At 49.4% G+C, this 11,383-nt stretch overlaps 1 protein-coding gene across 2 annotated transcripts; it reads left to right on the plus strand.

The window, feature by feature from the left end:
* Nucleotides 1-1,541: 1,541 nt before the first annotated feature.
* On the plus strand, nucleotides 1,542-7,345 carry ZNF772 (zinc finger protein 772). Of its 2 annotated transcripts, none has more exons than XM_047094306.1 (5): nucleotides 1,542-1,747; nucleotides 2,357-2,395; nucleotides 3,745-3,871; nucleotides 4,228-4,335; nucleotides 4,930-7,345. In XM_047094306.1, the coding sequence occupies exons 1-5, from the start codon at nucleotides 1,670-1,672 to the stop codon at nucleotides 6,072-6,074; spliced, it is 1,497 nt and encodes a 498-aa protein (XP_046950262.1). In that variant the 5' UTR covers nucleotides 1,542-1,669; the 3' UTR covers nucleotides 6,075-7,345. The 2 variants fall into 2 exon arrangements, with proteins under 2 accessions (XP_046950262.1, XP_046950263.1); XM_047094307.1 differs by having other exon boundaries at nucleotides 3,751-3,871.
* The last annotated feature ends 4,038 nt before the right edge of the window (nucleotides 7,346-11,383 follow it).

The following is an 11,383-nucleotide window of genomic DNA, read 5'->3' on the forward strand; positions in this document are numbered from 1 at the left end:
TCATGGACCGCGAGATCATGACCTGAGCCCAAGTGGACCGCTTAACCGACTGAGCCACGCAGGCGCCCCTGAACATTTGTTTTAATCAAAAGATGCACATCTAGGGGCGCCTGGGTGGCGCAGTCGGTAAAGCGTCCGACTTCAGCCAGGTCACGATCTCGCGGTCCGTGAGTTCGAGCCCCGCGTCGGGCTCTGGGTTGATGGCTCAGGGCCTGGAGCCTGTTTCCGATTCTGTGTCTCCCTCTCTCTCTGCCCCTCCCCCGTTCATGCTCTGTCTCTCTCTGTCCCAAAAATAAATAAAAAGCGTTGAAAAAAAAATTAAAAAAAAAAAAAGATGCACATCTCTCTCGATCCTTGTTCCTTCTCTCATTGCAGACCTTTCATCTGAGATCAAGCTTTTTTGGACTTGAATATTTTGTTTAGAAATTTATTGCCTGTGGGTTTGTTTTCCATTACATGAATCACTTTGGGCCTCAAATATTCTTATGTCACACTCACTTAAACGACATTTTTTTACTGTGTATCCAAATTTAACATTTATTTATTATTGAGACACAGAGAGACACAGAATGTGAGCAAGGGAGGGGCACAGAGAGGGGGAGACACAGAATCCGAAGCAAGCTCCAGGCTCTGAGCTGTCAGCACAGAGCCCTAAGCAGGGCTCGAACTCACAAACCGTGAGATCATGACCTGAGCTGAAGTCAGACGGAGGCTTAACTGATTGAGCCACCCAGGTGCCCCTATACAAATTTAGTTCTGTGGCTAATTCCTACGCACAGAAGCTGTTCTTCTTGCCCTACTAACTGCCAATGACATTTGCTAAATCACCTTTCTCTCAGACATTTGTAAGATACCAAAATGGAATTGAATACATCTCTGTATACAGAGTAAGAAATATCTTGTAAAAAAAAAAAAAAAAAAACTATTAGACCTGTGTTCGATACAATCACTGATTATACAGGCAGGAGGAATGATTTCTGAGGCAACCAGAGACACAAATATTGCCCGCGTGCTTCAGCGGCGCCCAATATCCCTCTGCCTGTTGCACATCCTGGCCCTGTCTGGAGTCTTTCCTTCTCTTGTTTCTGACCCAAAATGCTGGGTCTCACAAAACTAACTCTAGAACTGCAGGCTACAAGTGTTAGCTTCCAGCTCTAAAAATATGAGTGACATTAGCATACAAGGTGTCCATCTGAGTTTTGGGTGAGCATTCTATGCCTAAAGAAAATATCTCCAAACATGTGCGGCAGACTACACTGATGGGAAATATGGTAACGGCTCCTTTAAGGGAAAGCGAAGCTCTGACCAGGCCTCAAGATGACGCAATTTCTAGGCGCCACCAGCTCTATGGAGGCCGTTGCTTTGGAGGTGGCGCGGATGCTCCTTTCCAGGGTAGCCGCTGCCGAAACTGAAACTACGTTACCCAGGAGCCTCCGTGGTGCCGGACCAATGAATGCCTGGGAAAGTGGCGTTTCCGTTGGTGCGGGAGACGTCAGGGTGGGACTTCCGTTCCCTTCCAGAGCGGACATTTTGTTTGCTTTTGGATTAACCCACCAGGTTGGTCCATCTCGCAGAGAGGTGACACGAGAGGGGAAACACTGGAGGAGGCGGTGTCTCCCCTGAGCTGAGGCGGGCCTGAGGGTCGCGTCCTCGCACCCGCCGATCGTTAATGACCCTCTCCTCTCCCTGCGCCTTCTCGGGTCCGCAGGTTCGGGTGGAGGCGGCCCCACTGACGGACGAGGCGCAGGTGGGTGCTGCGCTCTCGGGCCCTCCCCCGACTTCCCTTTCTGAACCCGAGCTCGAATGAGGGCTGCTTCAGGTCCCTGCAGGTTAGGCCCCTGTGTCCAGACAGCAGGGGCGGTTGGGTCCCGTTTCTGACAGCGGGTGTGTGGGGTGTTGAAGGACGATGCAGGGAGGGCCCAGCATGTGCGAAGGCTCGGAGGAGCGACAGCCGGAGGCTGCGGGATACCTGGGGCCGTTGGTTTGTGAAAGGGTCAGGGAGTGTGAGGAGTTACACTTGCAGCGACATTCAGAGGGGCTGTGCCTTCATTCTGAGCGCCCCGGGAGCCATGGAAGGTTCTAACAGGAGGGACGCGATCTGAAGGTTTTCAAAGTATTTCATAGACTGATTATGGAACAAACTTGGGGTGGAGGTCAGGAGATGATGAGGACAGTGAGGCACAGACAGACAGACCTAGTCCGAGTTTACACAGCTGTTAGGTGGCCCTAAAGACTGAGGCACAGAGGGTGGACAGTCAGCCCCAGGTCTTTGTGTTGGGGCAGGAGTAGGAGGGAGCCGGGAGCTTTTGGGGCTCCTTCGTGGTTTCTTGTCTCTCACAGCCTCCTCTTCCCACAGGTTCCCACGAACTCAGAAGTAATTATGGACCCTGTGCAGGTGAGGGAAGGGTGTCTGTGCTCTCGATCCCACCCCATCCACATGGTCTCCAGGATTGTGGTGTTCTACGACACTTTGCTTACACTGCCCCAGCGCATGAGTCTGAGGACCCTGGAGAAATCCTCAGCCCAGAGTTATAGGTCCAGGCCAGGGGTTATACGGGAGGGTTCCTATATTGGGTGACTGTTAGAACATTGTTCCAGGTACCGGAAACCAACAGGGAGGAGAGACTGAGATGAAAGGTTTCAAGAAACTGCAGGTCTCCACCACGTGCAGTAGGAATCAGGAGCAGGTGGGCAGGAGTCCGGTCTGAGATGGCCCGCTGACAGGCTGGGCCTCCGTTCTGAGGGTTGTGTAGCCGTGGGGTAGGAGCAGAGGAGGGAGGTGATCTGATCCGGGTTTTAGCAGGCCCCCTCTGGATGCCAGGTGGAGAACAGACTGTGTGTGGTGAGGGTACAGGGAGCTGTGGCAGCCACGAGGAGACCAGGGAGGAGGGCGCTTCAGCATTCTAGGTGAGTGGTAGTAATGGATGGGCCACAGGGGAGCTGTGTAGATGGGAGAAGTATTGGATCAGATTTTTTTGAAGTGAGAAAGAGAACCCTGAGGCTTTAGGTCTTATCACCTGGAAGGGTAGATGTTCCATCAGCCAAGATGGGCATGTCAGTGATAGACGTAACTCAGATCAGATTTCAGGATTTTATTTGTGGCCTGGTGACGAGTCTTAACGTGTGCCAGAGAACACTGAGTGGAGGTGTCAGGTGAGCTGCTGAAGACAGGACTGGACTTCGGTGGAGGGCGTTAGGATGGAGACATCTAAGAAATAGAAGCGGGTGTGTAGGTGGGCTTGAGAGGAGGAATATGCACAACAGTGTGGTTAGCGAGCCAGGGAGGTCATGGTGGAGGCCAGTGTTTGGGTGGGGGGGCCAGAGTTGCGAGAGACCCTATGAATAATGTGCATGTGGAAAGGAGTGTGAACCGCTGGCTCCTGGGCCCTGGTACTGGGGACTTAGAGGACAAAGGTGAGTCCAGCTTTGGTTGTCCGGTAGCATGATGGTAGCAGCCGCAGGAGAACTAGCCGGCGGGAGGTGGGGGAGGGGACTGCAGCTCCACAGACCAGGCCCAGAGCCTCAATGGTGCCTCTCTGACCACCTGCCTGTCGCTGCCCTGGGTGGACACGGTAATCAAAGGGACTTTAGGAGAGAGCAGGCACCTTTGGCACCCAGTCCCCGTTACTTCCTCTGAGTTGAGGAATTAGGTAGGAAGGAACTTGGGGGGAGATCTGTGGGGGCCTAGATGCGTGTCCTCGGGAGAGAGGCTGCTCATGGACTTGGCTCTCGCCATTGTGGCAGGGGCAGGTGAACTTTGAGGACGTGGCCGTGTACTTCTCCCGGGAGGAGTGGGGGCTCCTTGATGAGGCTCAGAGGCTCCTGTACCGCGATGTGATGCTGGAGAACTTGGCACTTACGGCCTCACTGGGTAAGGCCCCCCACACCACCCCAGTGTTCTGGACTGGTCTCTGCCGCTCCCCTGTTCCCCAAGGGCGTCTAGCTCTTCCTGTATCAGAGATTGTCCTCTCTCTGACTGAGTACCCCTCTCCAGATCCAAGCACCCCTGTGTTCCAGTTTCTACCTGCTTCCTCTAGCTGATGTTTCCAGTAGCCTGCCTGGGCCAGGAACTGCAGGGACCAGTGTGGTCACTACTAGCCGAGCCCATTGAGCTGTTCTTAGTAAGACCCTACTTTGAGGTTATTTTTATAATATTTAGTTTTCTTCTCTGAGTGGTGGATTACCCAGACCAGTGCTGGCCATTTACCTGTCTCATCTTCTTCTTAGGATATGAATCTTCCATGTCCCTCGGGGTTGCCTCACTGGAGCTGGGCGGCAAGCCCTGGGTATCTGACTGGGCAGACGTTACTCCAGCCAGGACCAGAGAGGCTCAGGGTGCGTGTGGCCCTGGGGAGTGGGAGCGGGGAAGGATGTGGTGTCAGGGCTGGGTTCTGGTCATTCCCTACCCTCTCTTCCCACATTTGTTTCTTTCTGTCTTTGGTTTCCCACGTACACACTTGTCTTATGCTCTGAACTTTGACCTCTGTCTGTTTGCCACCTCTGTCTCCATATGTCACCTGTTCCTCTGCACTGCTCCCCAACGTTGGCCTATACTTAGTGGTTATGAGATGTGCACGTACGCCAAATAGTCCTTAAATATCAGGTGTTCAGTGGTAGCTATTCAGTAGACATACCTTCTACACAGCTCTCACTGTCCCCAGCAGCCAAAGCCTCGCTGAAACCCTGAAATGCTCTTCCTGGCTTGTACCCTACATTTGTGTTCTGTCCCAGCCAAGGCCTCTTCCATCCTATGATCTTTAGATATACTAACTGCTGGTTAGCAGCTCTTTATTCGTCTGGAGCTTGGGCCTCTTGTTCTGACAGCAGTCCTATGACCTTGATCTTATTTCTGTTAGACACACATTTGTAATGAGGCTGCCCTTCCCATCAGTGTCCGTTTGCACTTCACCAGCATTTGTCTGCTTTCAGGTTCTTGGCATGGAACGGAGGACGAGGAGACAGCTTTTGAGCAGAACATTTCTGTGGGTGTGTCACAGGTCAGGACTCCCAAGGCAGTCCCTTCTACCCAGAAGGCCCACCCCTGTGAGACTTGTGGCCCACTCTTGAAAGACATTTTGCACTTGGCTGAGCCCCAGGGAACACACCCTGGGCAGAAATCATACACATGTGGGGCATGTGGGAAACAGTTCTGGTTCAGTGCAAACCTTCAGCACCAGAAGCAGCACAGTGGAGGGGAACCCTTCAGAGGGAACGAGGGCGGCACCTTGCTTGTGAACAGCTGCCCTGTCGAACCATTGGAGATGCCTTTTATGACCGGGAAGGGTTATAAGGACTTCCCAACTAGCTCAAGCATTTTCCAGCACCGTGCCCCTCATAGCAATTGGAAGCCAAACGGTAACGCCAAATGTGTGGAGGCCTTTCACAGTGGACAAAGGCATTACGAGTGCAGCGAATGTGGGAAGGTCTTCAGCCGCAAAGACTCACTTGTCCAGCATCAGAGAGTCCACACTGGAGAAAGGCCTTATGAGTGCAGCGAATGTGGGAAAACCTTCAGCCGCAAACCCATACTTGCTCAGCACCAGAGAATCCACACTGGAGAAATGCCATATGAGTGTGGCATATGTGGGAAAGTTTTCAATCATAGCTCCAACCTTATTGTACACCAGAGAGTCCACACTGGAGCAAGGCCTTACAAGTGCAGCGAGTGTGGGAAAGCCTACAGCCACAAATCCACACTTGTTCAGCATGAGAGCATACACACTGGAGAAAGGCCTTACGAGTGCAGCGAATGTGGGAAATACTTTGGTCACAAATACAGACTCATTAAACACTGGAGCGTCCATACTGGGGCAAGGCCCTATGAGTGCATTGCCTGCGGGAAGTTCTTTAGCCAGAGCTCTGACCTTATTGCGCACCAGAGAGTTCACAATGGTGAAAAGCCCTATGTGTGCAGCGACTGTGGAAAAGCCTTTAGCCACAAACATGTACTTGTTCAGCATCATAGAATTCACACTGGAGAAAGGCCATATAAGTGCAGTGAGTGCGGGAAGGCCTTCAGGCAAAGAGCTTCCCTCATCCGACATTGGAAAGTTCACACTGGAGAAAGGCCTTAGTATAGTAGGGAGTATACCGTTCCCTTGTGCAGCATAGCAACTGACACTAAAGAGAAGCTCTGAGATTAGCCTTCCGTGAGTAGCCATCAGCTGGAAGTTGAACCTCATACGTTTAAACATCCACCCTGGGGAGGTTGAGTCAGAAGCTTTCTGGTGCAGTGTTGTACTTTATAACATGCCCAGGACCTTTGCCAGAATTCTGTGGCCACCAGTGTCTCTGAAGAAAAGCCAGCCATGTATGGAAGGGCAGAGTCCCACATTGCACAAGTCACCCCGACGTGCTCTAATAGGCAGATCTCTGCTGCTCCTCCCTTTCCTAGAGGGAATCATCAGTAGTAGAGCCCATTAAAAATCCTCACTCCTTCCTGCCTTTGCCTCCATCAGCTGGTTTAAGCAAGGACATGACTCAGTTTTGGCCATAAGCTTGCAAGCTTTGTTCTGCTGGCTGTTTGCAGAGAGGGTTTCCATTTTTCATGGACTTTGTTAGTCCCATTTTGCACTTAACGATGGATTTATCCAGTCTCCAAGTCACCTACTTTGGGAATTGCCTGCCTCACACTGTTCTGTTTTTGCAAGCAATACCTTAGTTTTCCAACTACCTTTAGTCTTGGGGACTCTGTTCATTCTGTGGGTTGTACTGAGAACAGGATTGGGCTCTGCCGGCATGAAGGGAGGAACAGGTTTTGTGAGAACTCCAAATGTTGCGTCTCAGTGGTGGTAGCAGAATGGCAAAGAACAGCTCTCGTTTTAGTTTTAGTCTAACTTGCATCACTGCTCAAGGCTGTCTATGAAAGAATACTGCTCTTGGTGGGTCTAATATTTTGGCCTGTATTCCAAGATTATTTGTGTGATCAAGGTCACCCCGAGTAGTGGGCAGTTGTTGTGACAGTCTTTGGTGTTCTGGGAGCAGTTTGAATTGATTCCCTTGTTCCAGAGGGATGTTTCATGTTCCCATATTTTCTTGAGGAGAACTTGGCCCCTTGAGACCTGCGAATGGCCCTGAAATCTATTAGTAGGAAGATGTCCCTGTCCCCTAAAAAGACTAGGTAGGAATCCTGATTGGTATGGGGACACTGATTAATAGGGAATTGGGAGCAAACTGTAGGGAATGTGACTCTTGTAAAGGTACATCCACATGTTTCCATCACTGTGGCTTCGGTATGAAGGCTTATGGAAATTCTCAGGATTCCCGTATTTGTGTCTCTTACGGCTACTGTCACTGTCAGCAACCTACATTTTCTGCAATAAACTGTACTTATTTATAGTATACATTTCGGTTAGTTTTGATAACATGTTTGCACCTGTGAAAGCAAAGTTTTCTGATTTGCCCTCCAATCCCTCTCCTCCTTACCCATTCCTAGGCAACCACCCATCTTTCTGTCAATGCAGATTTTATTTCCTAGGATTTTATATGGAAAAATATACGTCTACAGGTAACACTTTAATATGTGCTCTTGTGTATATGGCTTTATTTAACTCTGCATAATTATTTTTGTCGTTCATTAGTCTTTTTCTAGAGGTAATTTTTTTCTTTTTCAGGAAATGACTTATTCTATAGGTAACACAGACTAATCCTGGTATAAGTAGAAGGGGGCCCCTTGACAGAATACAAGGAGGTAGGGATTTCAGAGTCTCTTGTATGTTGGTTACCACAATCATAGTGGTTTTTTTCTTTACATTTTTAGTCTTTTAATGATTAATTACATTGACTAATTTTCAAAAGCTGAACCCACTTTACATTTCTACCGTGAGCCCCATTTGGTCACAATGTATTCTTTTTATGTATTGTTGCATTTATTTGTTGTGTTTCTCTTCGTAAGGATTTTTGCATCTATGCTCATGAGGGATGTTAGTCTCTAATTTTCCCTAATGCCTGGGTTTAGTTGGTATCACCATAATGCTGCCTTTACACATTAAGTTGGTTAAGTATTCCCTGATTTTTAATTTTCTGGAACAGTTTTTGAAGAATTGGTATTGTTTCTTTCTTTTGTAGAATTCACCAGAGAATTAACCGGGCCTGGAGTTTATGGGAAGGTTTACAACTACAAATTTAATTTTCATAGTGGATATAGATCTATAGAAGTTACCTTTTTGCCCCTAGAGTGAGCTTTAGTGATTTGTGTCATTCAAGGAATTCAGTTTATTCAAGTAGTCAAACCTTTCAAACTATTCTCATTATTTTAGTACCTGTAGAATCTTAAGTGATGCCACCTGTCTTACTCCTATGTTAACCTTAAAAATAAAACTTCTAGTTATTTTACCGGCAGAAAATGGGTTTATTTAGGAATAGCTCAGAATTGCAATCCAGGACGAGCAAGTTGCAGCAAAACCATGGGCAAGTCTAGAGAACAGAGATGAGAAATGCTTTTTTTTTTTATTGAGGAAAGGGGAAGTTGGGAAGAGCTTTTATACACTGAAAGACCATTGGAGTAAACTGCAAGTTGTAAGTATAGTGGCTTCTCACTGGCTGAGCTGTTGCCATCTCTCATTGGCTGGGTTGTTGCCAGGGGAGGAAGAGATCTTCCGCCTGCTGGGATCACAAAGTCGCGTGGGCTCAAGCTTAGTGGATTTTGCCAGTATCAGTTGAGAATCTTGCCCATAAAGAGGGTGGTAGCTGATACAATAGGAACAAAACGATTAGCTCTCCATAGTCTGCTATAGTGCTGTCAGAGACAACGAATAAAAGATGTCACATGGTCTCTTAATTCCCCTGGTTGGCTCTTGTGATTATTGCTGTAAAATTCTAGAATGATTCACCCCTTTTTGGGAGAAAGTCTGGCATGATTCTTCTCTAAGAAATCTCAACCCAATAAGTGAATAGGGGCAGAGTAAGGAGAAAAAGAGTGAGTATCTCAAAGGGCCTAGACAAAAGGGAATAGGTTCAGACCCAGGGACCAATTGGAGTTTACTAGAGACGCCTACTGCTTGAGCCGCTCTAGTATTCTGACGCAAGGACTGCTTTGTAACAGTGGGTCCAAACACTGCAAATCTGGCTCATGTCATTGGCAGAGCTTCATTTCCAACCTGGAGAGGGGTTTCTCCAAGCTGATTGAGAGGGACAGTTGGGAAGAGCCCCTGTGGTTTCTCAGACCCCCATCACTGAGAATTAGGAAGATGTTGGAAAGGCTGACTGAGGGCTGAATGCACCTGGGGTACTTGAATTTGTAGCAATCTTTATTTTTTTTTGAAGCACAACTAAGAGTTCGTGGCACCTACCCACCCCCGATTATCAGCAGTGCTTAAAAGTGTCCAAATTCCCCTCTCTCCCTCCAGGACCAAAGCTCTCAGACACCAGGGACTGGATCTGGATCAAAGCACTACCTTTGCTTACCTGTACCATGACCTCAAGATCTGACCCTTCTCTCTCTCATGAACTCTGGATATGTTCAGAGCAGCAGAATTGTTTCATCGTGCCCCTGTGTCTTCATGTATATTTACCACACTTAACGATGAGCCCTTCCCCAGGCAATGTAGGACCCAGAGCTCTGTCCACATCCTCCTGCTCTCCAGAACACAGTGCTTGATGGGGAGAAAGGACGGGGGTCTTTTTTTTTTTAAGATTTTGCCTTTTTAAAAAATATTTTCTAATGTTTTACTTTATTTTTGAGGGAGAGCATGAATGGGGGAGGGGCAGAGAGAGAGGGAGACAGAATCTAAAGCAGGCTCCAGGCTCTGAGCTGTCAGCACAGAGCTAGACTCGGGCCTGAACCCACAAACCACCAGATCATGAGTTGAGCTGAAATCAAGAGTCGGATGCTTAACTGAGCCCCCCCAGGCTCCCCAGGAGGACTTTCGAAGCACCCCAATGATAGCATCTTGAGAATAAGTGTATGGTGGTACCTGGGAAGCCCACACTTAGCTGTGGCCACGCATAGTGGTTTGCCTGTGAGAGTTCCAGGAGCTTTACAACACTTCACAAAAAATTTATGAAATTAAGCAATGAGATTTCTTCTCCATGTTTGTTTTTTGAGTTTATCGGGAACCTTGCTCAGCTATGTGTTTCATTGTGGTGGTTGTAGCTGTGATTTGGCAGCTGGAAAACTGCTGAGGTTGACTTAGAAGCCCCCCGTGGGGGCGCCTGGGTGGCGCAGTCGGTTAGGCGTCCGACTTCAGCCAGGTCACCATCTCGCGGTCCGGGAGTTCGAGCCCCGCGTCGGGCTCTGGGCTGATGGCTCAAAGCCTGGAGCCTGTTTCCGATTCTGTGCCTCCCTCTCTCTCTGCCCCTCCCCCGTTCATGCTCTGTCTCTCTCTGTCCCAAAAATAAATAAACGTTGAAAAAAAAATTTTTTTTAAAAAAGAAGCCCTCCGTGTACTCAGGAGTAAAGCACCTGAGAAACACCAGGAGGAGGAAAGAATCCGGACTTGCCTGCACGGCTGGAACTACAGGGTTCTCCCCAAGACTCTGGGGGAAATGCAAATCACCCAAACAATAGCTAAGCGTCCACCAAAATGGCCCCCTCCCCAAACCACTCTAGGTCCACTATCCCTGAAGCCAACTCAGGCACGCCGACCCCTCCAGCAGAGTCTGTAACCACCCCCCGCCCCTCGCTCTACCCCTTCCCCCTGCCAGCTTCGCACTGACTCCTGGGCCTTCTTGGCGGCATTTCCAAGTTAGGTTTTCTGCCACCTGCGCTTGGGCTGATTTGCTCCCATCATGTATCCTTCCGTGTTTACATTCAGGATTCAAACCTGGGTGAGTCTCCACGTTGTGCCAAGGTGTGCATCCAGCTCCCCGTTCTGACCAGCAGCAAAGCATCATCAAACCTGCGGGGATGGGACCAGGATGGGGGGGACGGGGGCCTCTCTCCAAGCCAGGTGGAAATCACCTTGTCACCCTCAGCCCATGGGGATTGTGTGATTGTGCGTGTGTATCTGCATACCAGGCTTTTGGGTGTCCCCGTGCCGTGGCTGTCTCACAAGTCTCCCCAGAGTATTTGTGCATTCGTGTCCTTATATCTGCGAGGGCGCGTTGGCACCGCAGGGGCACAAGCCCCTGGTGCAAGCTCCACAAGCCGGCTGTGTGTCCCTTGTCTATTGCACCTGTTTTCTGCCAGGGCACGGTATAATGCGTGTGTGTGGGCTTGTTGAAGGGCACCAGCACGCCTCGCTGGTCATACAGGGTCCCTGGGATGTATGTAGGGGCTTCCGGGTTCTGTTGGGGGGTGTCCTAATCTCACACGTGTCACACTCCATGTATCTCCAGGAGTGTCACATTGCACAACTGTCCACCTGGCGTAGACCTGAAATACCCGTCTCACAAATACCTACTTTACAAGAAATACAGAGGAAGGTGTGTAGGAGTAAAAGCA

The sequence above is a fragment of the Lynx rufus genome, unplaced genomic scaffold (genome assembly GCF_022079265.1).
Source record: "Lynx rufus isolate CCGP_SWC_20201006 ecotype Redwood Valley unplaced genomic scaffold, mLynRuf1.p SCAF_39, whole genome shotgun sequence".
Classification (NCBI taxonomy): domain Eukaryota; kingdom Metazoa; phylum Chordata; class Mammalia; order Carnivora; family Felidae; genus Lynx; species Lynx rufus.

Bases quoted from the DNA above. Each gene is read 5' to 3' on its own strand.
- ZNF772 (XM_047094306.1), top strand. From the start codon at position 1,670: ATGACCCTCTCCTCTCCCTGCGCCTTCTCGGGTCCGCAGGTTCGGGTG. The intron at 3,872-4,227 runs GTAAGGCCCCCC...TCTTCTTCTTAG, and splicing joins GGCACTTACGGCCTCACTGG to GATATGAATCTTCCATGTCC. The intron at 4,336-4,929 runs GTGCGTGTGGCC...GTCTGCTTTCAG, and splicing joins CAGGACCAGAGAGGCTCAGG to GTTCTTGGCATGGAACGGAG.